This window comes from Antennarius striatus, chromosome 19, assembly GCF_040054535.1.
Source record: "Antennarius striatus isolate MH-2024 chromosome 19, ASM4005453v1, whole genome shotgun sequence".
Taxonomy (NCBI): domain Eukaryota; kingdom Metazoa; phylum Chordata; class Actinopteri; order Lophiiformes; family Antennariidae; genus Antennarius; species Antennarius striatus.
In genome coordinates this window covers 9,353,938-9,370,000 of record NC_090794.1, presented here as the reverse complement: position 1 = coordinate 9,370,000, position 16,063 = coordinate 9,353,938, and the positions used below count along the sequence as shown (strand labels likewise).

At 40.7% G+C, this 16,063-nt stretch overlaps 1 protein-coding gene across 1 annotated transcript; it reads left to right on the top strand.

The window, feature by feature from the left end:
• Positions 1 to 3,817: 3,817 nt before the first annotated feature.
• Positions 3,818 to 11,353, top strand: trib2 (tribbles pseudokinase 2). The gene is made up of 3 exons (XM_068343103.1): positions 3,818 to 5,194; positions 6,610 to 6,902; positions 9,108 to 11,353. The coding sequence occupies exons 1-3, from the start codon at positions 4,925 to 4,927 to the stop codon at positions 9,580 to 9,582; spliced, it is 1,038 nt and encodes a 345-aa protein (XP_068199204.1). The 5' UTR covers positions 3,818 to 4,924; the 3' UTR covers positions 9,583 to 11,353.
• Positions 11,354 to 16,063: the final 4,710 nt, after the last annotated feature.

Here is a 16,063-nt window from a genome sequence, read left to right as displayed (position 1 = left end):
TGAAATATTTGGTCATTTTAATAAATCTCCCTGTTTCTTCTTTCTCCTGGGACAGCTTGCGCAGCTATGAAGGTGTCTCTCAGTGTCTGAAAATATCTTCTGCACGCGGAAAGCCATATGAGCAGTCAGAAAGAGCAGAGAGAAAATGTAAATTATGTAGTAAGCAACGTGCAGTAAGTTGGTGGACTAACGAACAAACGGAGGGACGGAGGGACGGACAAACACACGGACACTGACAATTACAATACATCCCTTCTTTGAAGCAGGATGTTACTATTATTAACCTCTCCACTTATGAGACAGTGAGTCACCCCATCCTGTGACAACGTCCTCACTTAGTGATCTAACTTCATGAAGGGAAGATCCGAACCAATGATGCCAATCTTGTCTTCCACTTGAGCCAAGAACTTTCCTCTCCATATAGAGGAGGTCTCGTCTGCATGACCTGCCACTCACAGCCTCGCACACTTCCTGTCGCCATGGCGGAGAGCCCAGGGAAAAGCACAGTACATCCTGAGTTTGTCAGCGCAGGACATTTTATTTTCATGTCTAATGTAGCAAGACATTAGCTTTTGATCTGAAGCCAGCAGGTCAAAACAGGTTACCGGAACTGCAAGTGTTTATCTGATCTGCTCAGTTATTCCCATGAGTTTACCCTCATATTGACCTGAAAAATTCTCAAGCAATCCTGTCCTTCAGTTTCAACTTCCTGTCCTGTCTAAAATGGATAAAATCGTTATGATGTTAGAGTTATTGAGTATTGTGAAAAGAGCAAAGTCCCAAACACACTGTATGGAACAATTTAGGCTGATCAGCACGCATCATTTCTCTTTATTCTGCAAATCTGGGATTCCCTTGACATTCAGCTTGCCTTGAGGATAAAGAGTATGCGTCATTCATTGCATAACAGAGTGCTGATTGTCTTTATTGTCTTGATTTCTGGATATCACACCACTGCTATGGCGAATGCATTCATAATAACAGACAATGGACTCTAATACCAAGCTCTTCCATAAGTACCAGTGGGAGTAGGCCTTTTGTATGATAATTAATCAATGAATTGATCTGAAAACAAGCTTACAGTTATAATCATACTAGATTTCACTGTGTGACAAGCTGTACTTATGAAGCAGGATCCTTGAAATAAATAGGTAGAAATGTCATTATTATCATATAATCAGAGAAACATAAAGTAGCTTTTTCCCATCACGTATCTCTCCATTATCAAACCTAAAGCTGTGGCTCTTGCTCTCCTGTTTAAAAACACAAGTTCAAGAAAACCAGAATGTGGCACATGTAGACCATTCCCAAAAATAACCTTTTTTTTCCACTTCAAATTGAAGGGTATTGCAGCTGTTGCCCTGCACCAACACACGCACCGTAGGTAATAAAACAAATGAGTGTCCAGGGAATTTGTATAATTCTCAGCAGTAAATGTAAAAATAGGCCTGCGGAATCCAAGTGTGCAGGATATTCAGTCAAAAAGGAACTGACAACACTTCTGCTATTGCATTGATGTTGCTTTCATTATGATTGAATGTGGTTGCCATTTTTGTCATCTTCTCTATTAGTTGGTTTTATTTGGTGCCCTTTACTCCCACATATTTCTGTACAATTACACATCAAGGCATTTGTCCTCTGCTCAACTCTGCAACCGCCTGAGACAAAGCATCCCCCTGTTTTTCAGAGACAACATTAGGGAGGAAAACACATTCTGTCACTTTCATCTCTCCATCTTTCCATTCGTTCTCCCCCTGCTGCCTGCTTTTCCATCATCTGTCCTCCCACCTTTCTCTCCCACACATCCTCTCCTCTCACTCTTATTGAATGATCTTCTTCCTTTTGAATCTAAATTCTCGAGCAAGTTTCTCAGTGAAAATAACCCCTAAGATGTGACAGTGCTGATTCCTGCTGTGGTCAAAATAAACTACCAATGGCATTGCATTTTGCAACTATAGGTAAAAAAATATTATGTCTTCTATGGCACCATTCTCTAACGTAAATGACATTGAAGTTAAATCATCATCTGCAAAGTAACAATCTATTAGGAAGTTGTTGACATCTATGCATAATTATGGAAAGTCTGAGATGCTCACTCATCCTCATTGACCCCCAAAGCCTTCCAGGACATCTTGCTCCAGGGGTACACACACACAGTCAAAAGGTCCCACTGGAAGGCAATGCCGGGGCAGCCTGCTGCTACTCCTCGGCATGCAGACGTGTCTTGAGAGCAGATGAGCCTCGATGGATTTTCTCAAGTGCTGCTCGCCACAGAAAATGAGTCATTCAGTGTATCATGGAATGAGGGCAGGAGGAATCTTTGGTGATTATTATTCTGATTTATGCACAGCTGTGGTTTAGGCAGAGAATCCCTGTTCGAGGTTAGAGAAATGCACATATGCAGAGATGTACTGTCATAAATCAGAAACCATGGCGACTTTCATCGCTGTGTTTATTCATGACGTGCTGAGACAACCTGCAGTGTTTCTATAGTTCTGTAGTATGGTGGTATTGCACTCTACTGAGTATGTGAGACAATGGCAAACCTGTTGTATATGAAAGATCTTTCGGTGTTGAAACAAAGAATAAAGCATTCAGCTCACAGAGATCATATCACAGAACTCAGAAGCATACATACACATAAGCTTGAGGACTGGAAAAATCTTGTGGGTGCAGCCACATTCTGCAACCGTGAACCACCATTTCTGAGATGAGAGGCTTCAGTGTAAAAATTGCATTTCCATGTTGCGGGGGTTTATTCAGGCAGCCACAGTGAGAGAGGCACATTTAGAATAGTGCATGTTTGTGCGTGTATGCACCGCTACTGCCTGCAAGCAGGGGAATAAAGGTTAAATTGAACACTTCTGTCAGTGTCTCGCAGCTGCAAGCATTCCACTTACTGCCCCCGATTTGGAATTTCACAATCCTGCTGTCACACCCTCTGGTAATCTAGGAAGAACAATGAATAATAAACTTCTTCCATCCTTTGCTTTGTAATACATTACAGAGGCACAATTCGACAAGAATGGAATTTATTAATCACACAGCCTTCTACCATGTAGCCCTAAATAAAATCTTGACACAAAAATCTGAAATATGACCCTGTGTGAAAGAAACGATAATACCTTGCTTTTACATTTCAAAAGCCTAAGTACAGAAATCATTCTTTTCTAAGCTTTTCTGAGCTTTAAGCACTTATTTATTATTATCACAGCATTTCACCAGCACACTCACCTTTCCTATCCCCTATATTTTGTCATGTCTTACATTGGATTTTTGTACCATATTTTCAATATATACTATTGTGAAGCATGTTATGTTGGGTTTATTTTAAAGCTTAACAGTGAATGAGTGCATGCAACACAGCATAAATTAGGAAGGCACATCTGGAGCATTTTTTTTTAAAAATCAGGTAATTTCATGCTTAAATAACAGAAAGAACATTTGTTGATTTTGCAGATGTACTGTATATCACTATTGCACAACTACACCGGATGGTGATATTCTGTTATTGTGAGAGAGGGATCCCCCCTCGCTTTCCCTGGAATGACATTTCAGGAGGAAACACTTTTGTAACACAGCACGTACAGTAGCTATATTCTCACACACACACCCCCTCCATCCAATTTACCAGCGTGCGACGCATTTAGATTTCTGGAGGTGTAGTCACACTACATGTCTCTCACATGACTGCACAGCATATTATATCTCATGTTGGAAGCCAATAGGGTTTCTTTGTGGGAGTGACGTCAGGGGGCGGGGCGGTATTTTCACGTAAGTGTGTGCGTCTGTGCATATGTGCGCGCGTGCGTGTGTAGAAGCCCCTCCGCTCGGCAGCTCTCTGACTGCGTACAGGCGCAGTGAGTGCAGTGTGTGTGCAGCTCGACTGGCCTCCCTCCGCACTGAATGGACTAGATTCCCAGCCACGTAAGAAGCACAGCAGCACCACGGGAGAGAGGATGTCCTGCTGAATCAAGGGATAGGCCTGGGAAAGTCGGCCAGCCGTCCCTTCCTTCCTTCCAGAAGACTACAGCAGCAGACATACAAGACAGACGACACTTTTCTTCCACTGGAATACACCAAGAGAAAGAGAGGACGTCGACTCCCGCACACAAAGAGCTACATCGGGGTTTTTTTTTCGGATGGAGTTTTCTCCTTATGTGGTAGATGACAGTCGCCGTAAACGGATATGATCCATAGGAACAAGGCCGTGCACTGACCTGGTACTAGTTAGCCAAGGAAGCGAGCTAACTAGTTAGCTCTGCACCTGCTAGCCATCATTTGTCTGTACATTTCGGCTAAATTCTGTTGCTATTATTAGCTAGCAAAACTTGCTTTGTATATGTTGCTTGTGTTAATTTTCAGCGCTATCTAAGAAATTGTTTCCGTTTTATGAAACGTGCCATACTATTAACCGGCGAGATAAGCTAACAAACAAGCTGCGGATTAAAATAGCACTCTTCATTCATCTTAAAAGCTGACTTTGGTAACATTTGTTAGGGTTTATTGTGCCTACTAGCACATTTAACGTGAATGAAAGTAAACTAGATCTGTGCAACGGGGTTTCAGTCGACTTGGAGCAGCAGTTCTGTCATTTTAGCCTCGCTTCATCTCTTGAATGGAAAACAAAGGGGGACAAATGAACAGTTGAACTCTGCAAGAAAAGAGATTGCAGAGCCATTTTTGTCATATGAAAACCAACGAGCCAGCTTGCCGTATTGAAAGTCTATCCCATTCTGCACCAAGAAGATTCAGTTAATTCTTTTTCATCTTTTTAAAAAAAAAACTTGACTCAGTGTTTACTTATATTTTAAGTGTTTGTGACATTGAATAGAGCATACACCAAGTGGTGGCCTAATCGAGGAGGAGAAGAACAAGGAGGAGGAAGGCACTCGATTTTTTGGAGTTATCACACTTATTCCTCATGAACTTACAGAGGTCAAATCCTATTAACATTTCACGTTATGGGAGATCGAGGCACAAATCGCACGATTTCGAAGAATTATCCTGCTTAAGGACTACAGAGTCGCACCATAGTTTCAGTCCCAATCTCGGGTCCCCCAGCCCGCCAGAGACCCCGGACTCCTCGCACTGTATCTCCCGCATCGGGGACTACCTTTTGTTGGAACCACTGGAGGGAGACCACGTTTTCAGAGCCGCCCACCTGCACAGCGGAGAAGAACTCGTGTGCAAGGTTAGTAGGCAGTTTGGTAGACGTGTCCTACCTTTATTGTCATATAATGCCTCTTCTATCCTAGTACATTGATTTCACAGAGGCAAGCTATTTGAAAATATTATTTCAAGAACAAAACGATCGAATGCTCCTGCACGCGTCTCACCTTCCCTTTCACGTGAATGATTTCGGTTTTATTGAAGTGCATATCACCCGAAAGCAATACACATACATCACTGATGTTCATAGCAGTAATGACTCAGTGTCTAATGGTCGGCTCTTGCAGCAGTCCACACCACACGACTTTGTTATAGTTGCTTGAATTGTAAATAGAGAGCTGGCACCGCAGCCTAATGGAAAAAGTGAATGGGTCGAGCCGCTTGGTTTGAATTGCATGATGTAACGCTGACAAAGGAGTGAGTAACCAGCACACACTCCTCTCTGGGACATTCACACTCAACCATAGTTTGTCTCTTGCACAATGCAATGCTCTAATGGTATCATTCAGTCCTTGGTTAAAGAAATGGTGCATTGTGTTTTTCATGTTGACCTTTTGTTCTACATATTAGTAGGATTATATCATTTTAAAGACATTGAAAATCTGTACAGAAAAGCACACACAACCAGGGAAGTTTATAAATTCATCCAGTTGTAATCACATAAACCCCGTCTTTGTCCCCCCTGGCCATAAAGAAATTGAAGCCTCTTGCCTCTCTCCATTTATAGCCCATATTGGCTTTTGTGTGATTATAGAGGGAATGGGGTTATCCCAGAGGTAAGTTCCACTTTTAGGCATGCTTAAGTGGTTTGATGAATGAAGGTGATAGTTCCATGCACCACTGGACTCTTAAGGCATTGGCATATCCAATAACCCATACCAGACTCAAGCTAATGTTTCATCATGACCATAACGAATTAACGGCCTTTGAGCCATATGCCTTTTGACCTCGTCTACTTCGTGGCACTTCAGTGAGCTACCAATTAATCCTCACTTCCAAGATTGATCATTCCTGCCAAACTGAAAGCCTAGGTCACAGCTTACGATCTGGAGAGCTGTAGGGTATTTGTATTGACTTAGAAGAGAGAAGCCCTCTCACCTGAACTGCATGTGTTGGAAGAACATTGGGGGGTGTTACTATGGAAACAAAAGACACTGCAACCCCCAGTGCTGCAATACTGTTACTTAACACAATGCTTCAAGGTTGTCAAATGTATGTTGAATTTTTTTGTACATTTATATACCATGTGTTTAAAACTATTATTCTGTGGTATAATGGACTTAATTTCTGTTTTTTATATCAACCGGCATCAAGTGTCCTTTTCATACGAGTATTGAAAGTCAAAATTCTGCTGTTGTGACAAATTTACAAAGCTTTAATTTTGCCATTAGAAGTGTGGACTCAAAATATAAATGCTGTCTTTACTTATGATTGCAGGTGTTTGACATTGCCCGATACCAGGAATCACTGGCGGCCTATTTTGCCCTGGGCCAGCACCAGCATATTAACCAAATCCTGGAGATCTTGCTCGGGGAGACTCGAGCCTATGTGTTCTTTGAGAGGAGCTATGGAGACATGCACTCTTTTGTTCGCACCTGCAAGAAGTTGCGGGAGGACGAAGCTGCCAGACTCTTCTATCAGATAGCCTCGGCCGTGGCACATTGCCACGACAACGGACTGGTCCTCCGTGACCTCAAACTGAGGAAGTTTGTCTTCAAGAATGAAGACAGGTGAGTTCTGATGAAACCAGACTGTCATTGATTTTGATCGTACTGTACATACAGTAAAGAGAAAACATATGTGAATCCGAACTTAGACCGAAAATGGTATAAACTGATGTCTCTGAGATATTATGCAGATTGCAAGAAACATAATCCCTTTATGTCTCCTTGAGCTATATCTGTGCTCTAAGTTTAGTAGGGGCTATGGCGTGTGTTCTATTTACAGCATATTAGACATATGGGATTTCTGTTCAGTTATTTCAACAGTGGAATGCAGGTTCTGAAATGTTTGCATGGGTAATGTTTGCTTGACAAATGTTAAGGGATGTTTTTGCCACTTTTGCACTTTTGAAGTGATCAGCAGTTGAGATCAGTAAAATCACACCTCAAACAGCACATTCCACTGACCCCTGGTGGCAGCATTTCAAAAGTGCATGCACAATCCTGGTATATTTTGCGACACTAGCACAGTATCAGTAACCACTTACATCGTTTAAAATTTTAACACTGACGATGTCAATACTCAAATCATTTTGTGTTTACTTTTGTTAGTGCTGCTGTTCCTCTTTCACAGGGCGAGTTCTTTAGAGCACGTTTTTTGTCAGGCAGTGATGGCACTAGCGCAGACTTCACCTCGAGTCTCCTATCTGAAAGTGTGATGTCATTCTTTGGCGCTAACTGTGGAAAAGGGAAGTTGAGCTGTCTCACATATTCAGTGCAGCTCCAGTGACCTTGAATGCTACACCCCCACCCCCCACCATTAAATGATTAATGTGGAGTGAATTTTAAAAGTGATGCTACAGACAGTGTTCAGCCACATTTGCTTTGGAGCAATTATGAATGCTTTATCTCGTCCTCTTAACTCAGATGTGTTGGACTGCATCTCAGAAATCTGCCCTGTCCTCAACCCAATGTGACAAAATATTATGTATGTATAGAGAAGTGCAATAAGAAGACCACACATAACATTATACCTGAGCAGGCTTCCTTTTCTAGTTTCAGCATCCTGACCCAGTTTTGTCAAACTGCTTTTAGCCCTTGTCCCAAAATTAGCCTGTTTAAAGAGCACAGGTCAAACTTTGGGGTCATGTAATCTAACACTGCTACACTACCCTCTTCATCTCTTTGTCCTTCATCAAACTCTTGAGACCCTTTTAAAAGTAAAAGATGTTACTTCTCTTCAATCATTTATGAAGACAATGCACTGCTAATTAAGTGGGCTCATAGTTTCTGTCGCTTTGTTTCTCTCAGACGTCTGAGCTGTAATCGCAGTTTGGCACCTCCTCTAAAATAGCTGATGTCCAGACATGATTTGCTCTTTTTAAAAGTCACTTTATGCTTCATCATGTAGAGGAACAATAGGAAAGAACAGAAGTTCTCTCACTCGAAAATGTGAGATGCTCTGCAGCATGTCAATGAAACAATATTATCTTGACTGACAATGAACCACTAATTGGGCCGATGAGACCATGTGTGTTTTTCTTGAACATTTTTAAGTCCAGACTTCTTGTTTTCCTTTTTTACCAAGTAGATCCCAGTAGACACAATCACGTGAGTTGGCTCTTTGGCTTGTGCGTGTCTCACGGACCTCACACGCAGATGGCAGTATTTTCACAGACCTACAAATGTCTCTTACCCTGTACACAGAAAATGTTATTGTGAGAGCCTCTTAACATGCTTTAGTGACAGTGCCTCTGAACAACCATTATTATCAGCACTCAAGGCTATTGTAGCTGCTATTGTAGGGGTTAGAGGAATGCTATTTTGAGAGGAAGTAAAGCATGAGTAAAATAAATCAAAATCACCTTGTCCCTAATTCTAAGAAGTTAAATGTCTGAAATCTGAGATGATCAGTCACCTATAATTGTTGCTTCAAATTGTGGAGGTCTTTTGGAAAGCCTATTTGCACGTCAAGGCTTTTTGGCTGGGCTTTTATCCAAGTGAACGGAAATGTCAAACTTAATCCTAGAGCATTATGTGCTCTACTTCCTCTGATATAGAAAAAGCGATGGATCTAAAACACTTAGTGTGTCCATCAGAGCAAATTACCCCACTTGGGTGTCTTTTGTATTCCAGTTTTTGTTAGTTGGCGCTCAAAGCAGGTGACTATGATGGCAATTATCAGTTGATAGCACTACTATTATTGAATCTTTCTATTTTTTCGTTAAGCGTCATTGTGCTCAATTTCTTTTGTTTAACCTTGTGTGTTTTCAGAAGCCTTGTGAAGCTGGAAAGCCTAGAGGACACCTATATCCTGGATGGTCACGACGACTCCCTGTCAGACAAACATGGCTGCCCAGCCTATGTCAGTCCTGAGATCCTCAATGCCAGCGGCAGCTATTCGGGGAAAGCAGCTGATGTTTGGAGTCTGGGCGTCATGCTTTATACCATCCTCGTGGGGCGCTATCCTTTCCATGACGTTGAGCCCAGCTCTCTATTCAGCAAAATCCGCAGGGGCCACTTCAACATCCCCGAGACGCTCACGCCCAAGGCCAAGTGCCTGATCCGCTCCATCCTCCGCCGGGAACCCGCAGAGCGCCTTACTTCTCGGGAGATTCTTGAGCACCCCTGGTTTACCTCCTCCGGGGCTCTTGGGGGCACTGCAGCGCATGGCAGAGGAGAGAGAGAGCAGGAGCAGATGGTGCCTGAGGTGAACATGGAAGAGGAGCTGGAGCAGCTCTTCAGCTGAGCTAACACCAAGCACAAATGAACAACTCCTCCACGGTTTGGATCGCCACGCTCACAGCGGCGCCAAAAACAGTAGTTTAGAGATTAATAGGTGAACATTTGTCCCTCATAATAAAGGTATTTCCATTTTGTTTCCTTTTCCACCATTTCATGGAAAACCTTAAGCCTGGCATGACAAATGGCATCTATACATCACCTGGTGATGCGCCTCCTGTTCCGGGATGTTGCTGCCAGACATGCAAGTTGCAAACGATGTAGCAAATGTTCTTTTAGAATCTGTTTGGTTTAATGTGCTCATAAAAGTAGACACATTCACCATTTTTGACACTATGGAAAACATGAAGGGACATAAGAACACAGGGAAACCAAGAGTAATTAAAATGAACAGAAATACTGTTTAAACATACCTTTTTTTCTTTTTTCTTTTTTTTTTGTCATCATTTTCAGTGGTACCAATTTTAAACAACAGACCCAGGGTCAGAAATCACAACCCCAAGTTATTTTGTCAAACAAATGAAGTGATTATCCCTGACCTGGGACCATTGATGTATAAGTAGAGCAGCTTAGGCCTTTTGTCATCAACAACGTAGTTGACCTCGTCTTTGTTTCATGGTTAAGTTTTGTTTTGTCTTCTCTCAGTTTTACATTATTGACAACTCCGACATAGTCGCTAAGCTCCTTGATGGCCTTGTTTTCAATATTACGTTTCTGCCTCCTCCATCTTTTAAACCATCACCACCCTGTTTCCATCACAACACATTTAGTAGCTGACAGCATTTATAAATCTTCATTTACTTTTTGTTTTAATTTTTGGATGTTCCACCCTGTCATTAGTGCTGCTTTAACATCACTCCCTTAACCTTAATTCTAAACAGTTTGTCCTCTGTAACCCTCCAAACATGGAATCTTGCACTTGATGTGCTGGGTGGAAGTAGAATTCCACCTTAAAATTAGCTTCCTGTTATTTAAATTTTTTCTTCGGCTGTAGAAAGGAAAGCGTATGTTTATTTAAATTGTAACAGCTATATATAAATATAAAAAAATATATAATAAATATATATATATATATTTAAAACTACATTGCAGGGTTTTTCTTTAGAGATTCCTTTTCCATGTATAATGTAGGCAATATTTTGACACAGGACGGGCACAAAGGATCATGTCTGTCTGAAGTTTTAGAAAACAGATTATATTCTGCGCCAGTGTTCTGGTGCCCTGACATCCCACGACACCTGGTCTCCCTAATTTCTTTTTCAAAACTTGATACAAGATATTCAGTAATAGTATTGCTATGACATGCTCACGACAGGATCTCATGTTTTCCACTGCCTGAGTAGGTTCTGTGAAACAATCGTGCTCGGAATGGGTACCAGTGGACATGCTTAGTCGTATCTCAATGTTACTTGAATTTGTGTTTTTAATCTAGTCATTGGCATGTGCCCCATGAATGCTATAGCCTGCCTAGCAAGGAGGGGGGGTTGGGGGAGGGATGCTTGTTTTTTAAGAAAAGGTTAAAACATGAAAATTCTCTATTTGCTACATTTCTGAGTTGCTTTTCAATTAAAAAAATAAATGCTATTGCTTTTCTTGTTTTTGTAGACTGAGCTACCTTTTATTTAAGTTGATGCTGATTTGGTGCTATTGTTTAGTCCTTTAGTTTCATGGAGGGGGGTGGTGCATGGTGGGATATCTGCCTCAGATGTTCTGATTGTATTGTAACAGATTCTGGTGTTTTGTCCAAATTTATTCAGTAAATAAATTGTGAACTGCTATTTGATTTAGTTGTTCTTTACTGTACATTTGGAAGAAATTTTTGTTGTGTTCACTGATCAATGAAGTGCAACCCAGAGTTGTAACTGGTAACTTACATGTCAGTAATCTGTAAATGTCTCCTTTTAACTAAGTGTGAGAGACATCCACCCCCTAAGCCATTCCTAATTCCTTTATAGTGATACGGAGATTTTTTCATGGAGATTTCGTACATCCATGAATCAAAGATAATTATTTTTCACTTGCAGTACGGTCCTAGTCAGTATGCCCTAACAAAAGCATTTCCCAGTTAATGAGATCCAATCACCAACCAAACTGGAATGGCTTCTTGAAGAAAGTTTTTCTGCAGAAACATCCATTCTTCTCATCACTTTATTTAAATGATCTCACACAGAAAGACTCCAAGGTTGCATAATTTTACAGTGTTACCCCTGCATGAGAAAAAAGTCTTGTTTCTCTTCAGTTGTACTCCAAATGCTGCATGTCTAGATGACCTGCTCTGCAACCTCATCACGTCCTTGATTTGATCTACGAAAATCTCTTCTCATTCAATTTGTTCCTGCTGTGGCTCAACATCTGTGCACATGATGTGTCGCTGTGTGCCCAGCAATAATCCTGATTAACTGTCCTGTTTACTACCTATCAGACAGGGGCAGGGCAGACGGTATTTGCCCAAATGGTCGCTTTCTCACTGGTTAAAGAAAGGCAAACACATCAATTGCCTGTTCAGTTTGAACATCTTTTATATATGGTACTAGCTGATTTTTGGATGCTGAGAAAAGATGAGCCATGTAAGACTGACAATGACTTCAACTATGAGATTTCCAAGCCCAGGTTTGTATTCTCTTTGTGATCAATTGTAAAGTAGAGCATTCACTCTGTTTTGCAACTTTTAAGCACATCATTAGCAGGGCTAATGATGTGCAATGGCTTCTTGTGACCATTTGATGAAAGTATGCAACACAGTGGTGCATAGGTATGGCCTAAATTAATCTTATGAATGCAAAGCCTGACCTCTAGTGACTCGAGGGGTTGAAGTACAGGGGCAGAAATACCTTGCTTCAAAAAACAGTATTTTGCATAGTGATTCAATCACACAGCACATAATATGAGACTCAAGAGAAAAAAAATCCATAATTTAAAATTTATTCAAAAAAATATTCACAAACATAATGTTTCGTATCATAACTGATTCCAAGAAATGTGGGTGCTATTCTCTATAACAGAAATCCGCACTAACTCACAACTTAATATATTTAATATACAGATACAGACTAAACTTGATCCTTAAGTTATTAGTGATGTTGCTTTAATAAAGCAACATGTTACATTACTAAATATTTGTTGCAAGAGACCTTGAAAGGAACCCCAAATTGTGTAGAAACCTGAGTTAAAGTACCATCCCCCTTGGAGTTGAGACTGTGGTGGTGGTGGTGGTGGTGGTGGTGGTGGATGAGTCTGCCGAGAGTAATAATGAAGCTGGTGAATCTGTGAAGGCCAGAGGGAGATGAGGGGTGGAGGCCAAGCTTAGCAGCAACATGAATAAAAACATATTTTAGGCTAATGAGGAAAGCAGTAGGAAGACTGAGTATGCACAATATGCAAAATAAAGTATGACCCTGCTGTAAGTATGCAAATCTGTAGTCGTACTGAATTACCTTATACTAGTTTAATTCAAATGTACATTAAGTAAAATATAGCTGCCTTCTACATGCTATTTAGTACAAAAAAATTAGGCGTATTTAGAAAAAAATAATTACATGTGAAAGGTATACTTTGCAGCAAAATGTAAAATAGATTAACAGTAATCTGTGAAATATAATCTTGTTAAACAAATATGATTGATTTGTGAAGGTTAATGTTAATGTGAAATAAATGTATGTTTAAGATATTTGTTTTGTTAATCTAGTCTAGGCTTGTGCACACTGCTTCTAAATAGAGTATTTACACCGTAATACATGTGTAGTAGTAACTGTATATTGGGAAACTGAAAACAATAAGCTGATACTTCCATTGTGCATGACGGAGTACCTTGAAAGCATGTCAGTGTTTGTAGCTCACACGCTTCAGTTGTAGATAGCAGTGCAGTGCAGGTAAGATGCAGTGTGTTCTCAGGGCCAGAGCCTAAAACAGAGACCTGTTTTGAATTGCGGTTATTGATGATTGCAAAACTGGGGGCTGGGAAATGAAATATTTATGTATAACATCTCTATAGATTCACATAGCAGTAGAAAAATACCCAGGAACACAAAGAAGGCTTTGTCACACATCAAGGACACACAGCTCTCAGAGTTACCAATCCCCTGCTCATATGGATGCACACAACTGTCTGGGTAGACCACCATCTCAGTCCAGGCCAGCCCCCTGATTACAAAGATAATCCAGCATGCATGACAATTAGCAGACGCACCTGGGCCTCCCAGCATACGGGTGCACTTTACCCTTGGAGCTATGACCTCAGCAGCACTGTGGAAGGGTCATCTCTGCCTGTCTTCCGTATACTGACCTTGTTATAATGGGATACACTGCTTTTTCAGAGTTCGGTTTGTGTGGGTGTCCATGATTCCCCCAGCAAAACTGGCAACCTGAAATTTCTTGGCACATGTTCTATTTAGTCCAGTATCTAGCAGGCTATTGTGAGTCTTTGGCTCTATGGCTGCTGGCCTGAATGTCTGGGGCATCTCTTGTTTGGCTGTCCTGCCAACATTAACTCTGATAGTGTTGGAGTCCTTTGACCGCTCCTGGTGGGCTTTTGATAACTTGGAGCTCCTAACCTGTCAATTAAAAGAGGACCATGTGACCGCAATAGGTCAATAGTCTGCCCTGTGTTAATTCCTTCTTTATAATGCATTACTCAATGCACACGTTAGATGTCATGTCAGATGCTGGTGTGTTTTAGTTATATGAACACCAGCATTGTTCACAATATCTTGTTCAGTGCAATCAAGCAAAGGCTATGTTGATACGGGCCTTCCTCTCAGCTCTGCTCTGCATTTTGTGAAACAAAGGGTTAACTCCACATCTGAAGGTTAGTCATAATTAAGTGTTGATATTGGAAGATCACAGTGATGACACACAAGTAGCTTATATGGACTGAGTGTGTCAGTCCATATAAGCTGTCAGTCTGTGTCATTTGTCAGCTGGTGATGAGAATCTCGAACATAAGGAACACATTGTTGTTGGAGAGATAATCTTTTTGGATGGAAAACTACATCTACAACATGCATTAAAAGATTTTATACTGTGCAAAAAGTATGTGCAAAAAAACTGCCGCTGACATGGCAGGAGCACCCTCACAGTGTAAACAACACCTTCTCAAATAAAGTTTTACTGTTTGTATTTTTGTTCAAATCAGATATTTAAAGTCATTACTGGTTGGACAGATAGAGATTTAAAGTCTTTTGCAAGCCAAGACTAGAGCTGCAGACAGCCACATTTCCTCCCTGCCTGCCTGTGTTGTGTTTTGGCAGAATTGATTCATCTAATGTTTATGCTATTCATTTAGTTCTCTGCATTTTCACAATCTGTCAAGATGACAGTGAAAGCTGTTGACATTCACAAAGTTTCTCCAAGACTTAAAAAGCACATTAAAAACATCTTAGACTCTGGTTCTGCTAGAGATAAATAATTGATGTGTGTTTGCAGCTCATCGTAACACTAGGGTAGCTATTTAGTTAAACGGGAAAACATTAAAATAATGAGTGTATTTCAGCTTTTTGGCATTTTAATGTGTTTATCAATTGTCCTCAGTCTTCTGTCAAAAAGGCAAACCAATCTGCAGCCAAGAAGTACTTCATTGCTAATAAATGGATGATTAATTTCAAGGACAAAAACGTTTTTTTTGTTGTACTATAAAATCCTAATAAGTAATGGTAGCAATGTGGGTTTAAAGACAAATGTCGTGACCTGTTGCCCCTTAAAATCCTTTAGTCACAGTAATCTTTTGCAACCCAATTTCTGTGGAGATTAATATGAGCATGAGATAATGGATTTAGGGAGGATGAATGAGTGGTATTAATACTGTATCCATGAGAGATAGACAGACCAAATGGTCTCTAAGTTGACAATGGGGAGGACTGTTAAAATGTCATAAATTTCTTGTCAGCCTATTATATCCTTGACAGTTGATGAAGAAACCATCACAGTCACCTGGTTCACCCAAGGATGTGTTAAGAACTCCAAACTGCTCAGTAGATGTGTGCACAGGCATAACCATGACATGCCACCTGTTTTAAGAATGTTTATGGCTTTTGTACTTCTAAGAATTAACATTCTTAGAAGTAGAACAAATTTGTACTAATACTTATTTTATAGGGATCCACCTCTGTTTTCTCTTACATGTTTCCTTATAATATATGTCTGTTTCCTGGGCTTCGCCTAGTCACTATCAGGAAGGGTGATGCAGAAGTGTTCACCCAGAGGAAGAGCAATGGCCTATTCCACTAGCGCACCAAAGAACCAGAGAATAACATCCTACCATATACCACTTACTTTTCAGTTAAACCTGAGTTACTCAGCAGGAATAAAATATTTCTGAAATTCAATTAACTCAACCTGAAATAATTTTGAATTTTATGTGATACAAGGGAGTAACAGTTGTGTTTCAGAGGAATGGAAGTTTTCCTATGTTCCCTCAAGCTTCCCCAATTAAGGTTAATAGCATGGTTGTGTAACGATCTCACTACAATAAAAACCTTTTCAAACATCACTGC

Bases quoted from the DNA above. Each gene is read 5' to 3' on its own strand.
- trib2 (XM_068343103.1), top strand. From the start codon at position 4,925: ATGAACTTACAGAGGTCAAATCCTATTAACATTTCACGTTATGGGAGA. The intron at 5,195-6,609 runs GTTAGTAGGCAG...TTATGATTGCAG, and splicing joins GAGAAGAACTCGTGTGCAAG to GTGTTTGACATTGCCCGATA. The intron at 6,903-9,107 runs GTGAGTTCTGAT...GTGTGTTTTCAG, and splicing joins GTCTTCAAGAATGAAGACAG to AAGCCTTGTGAAGCTGGAAA.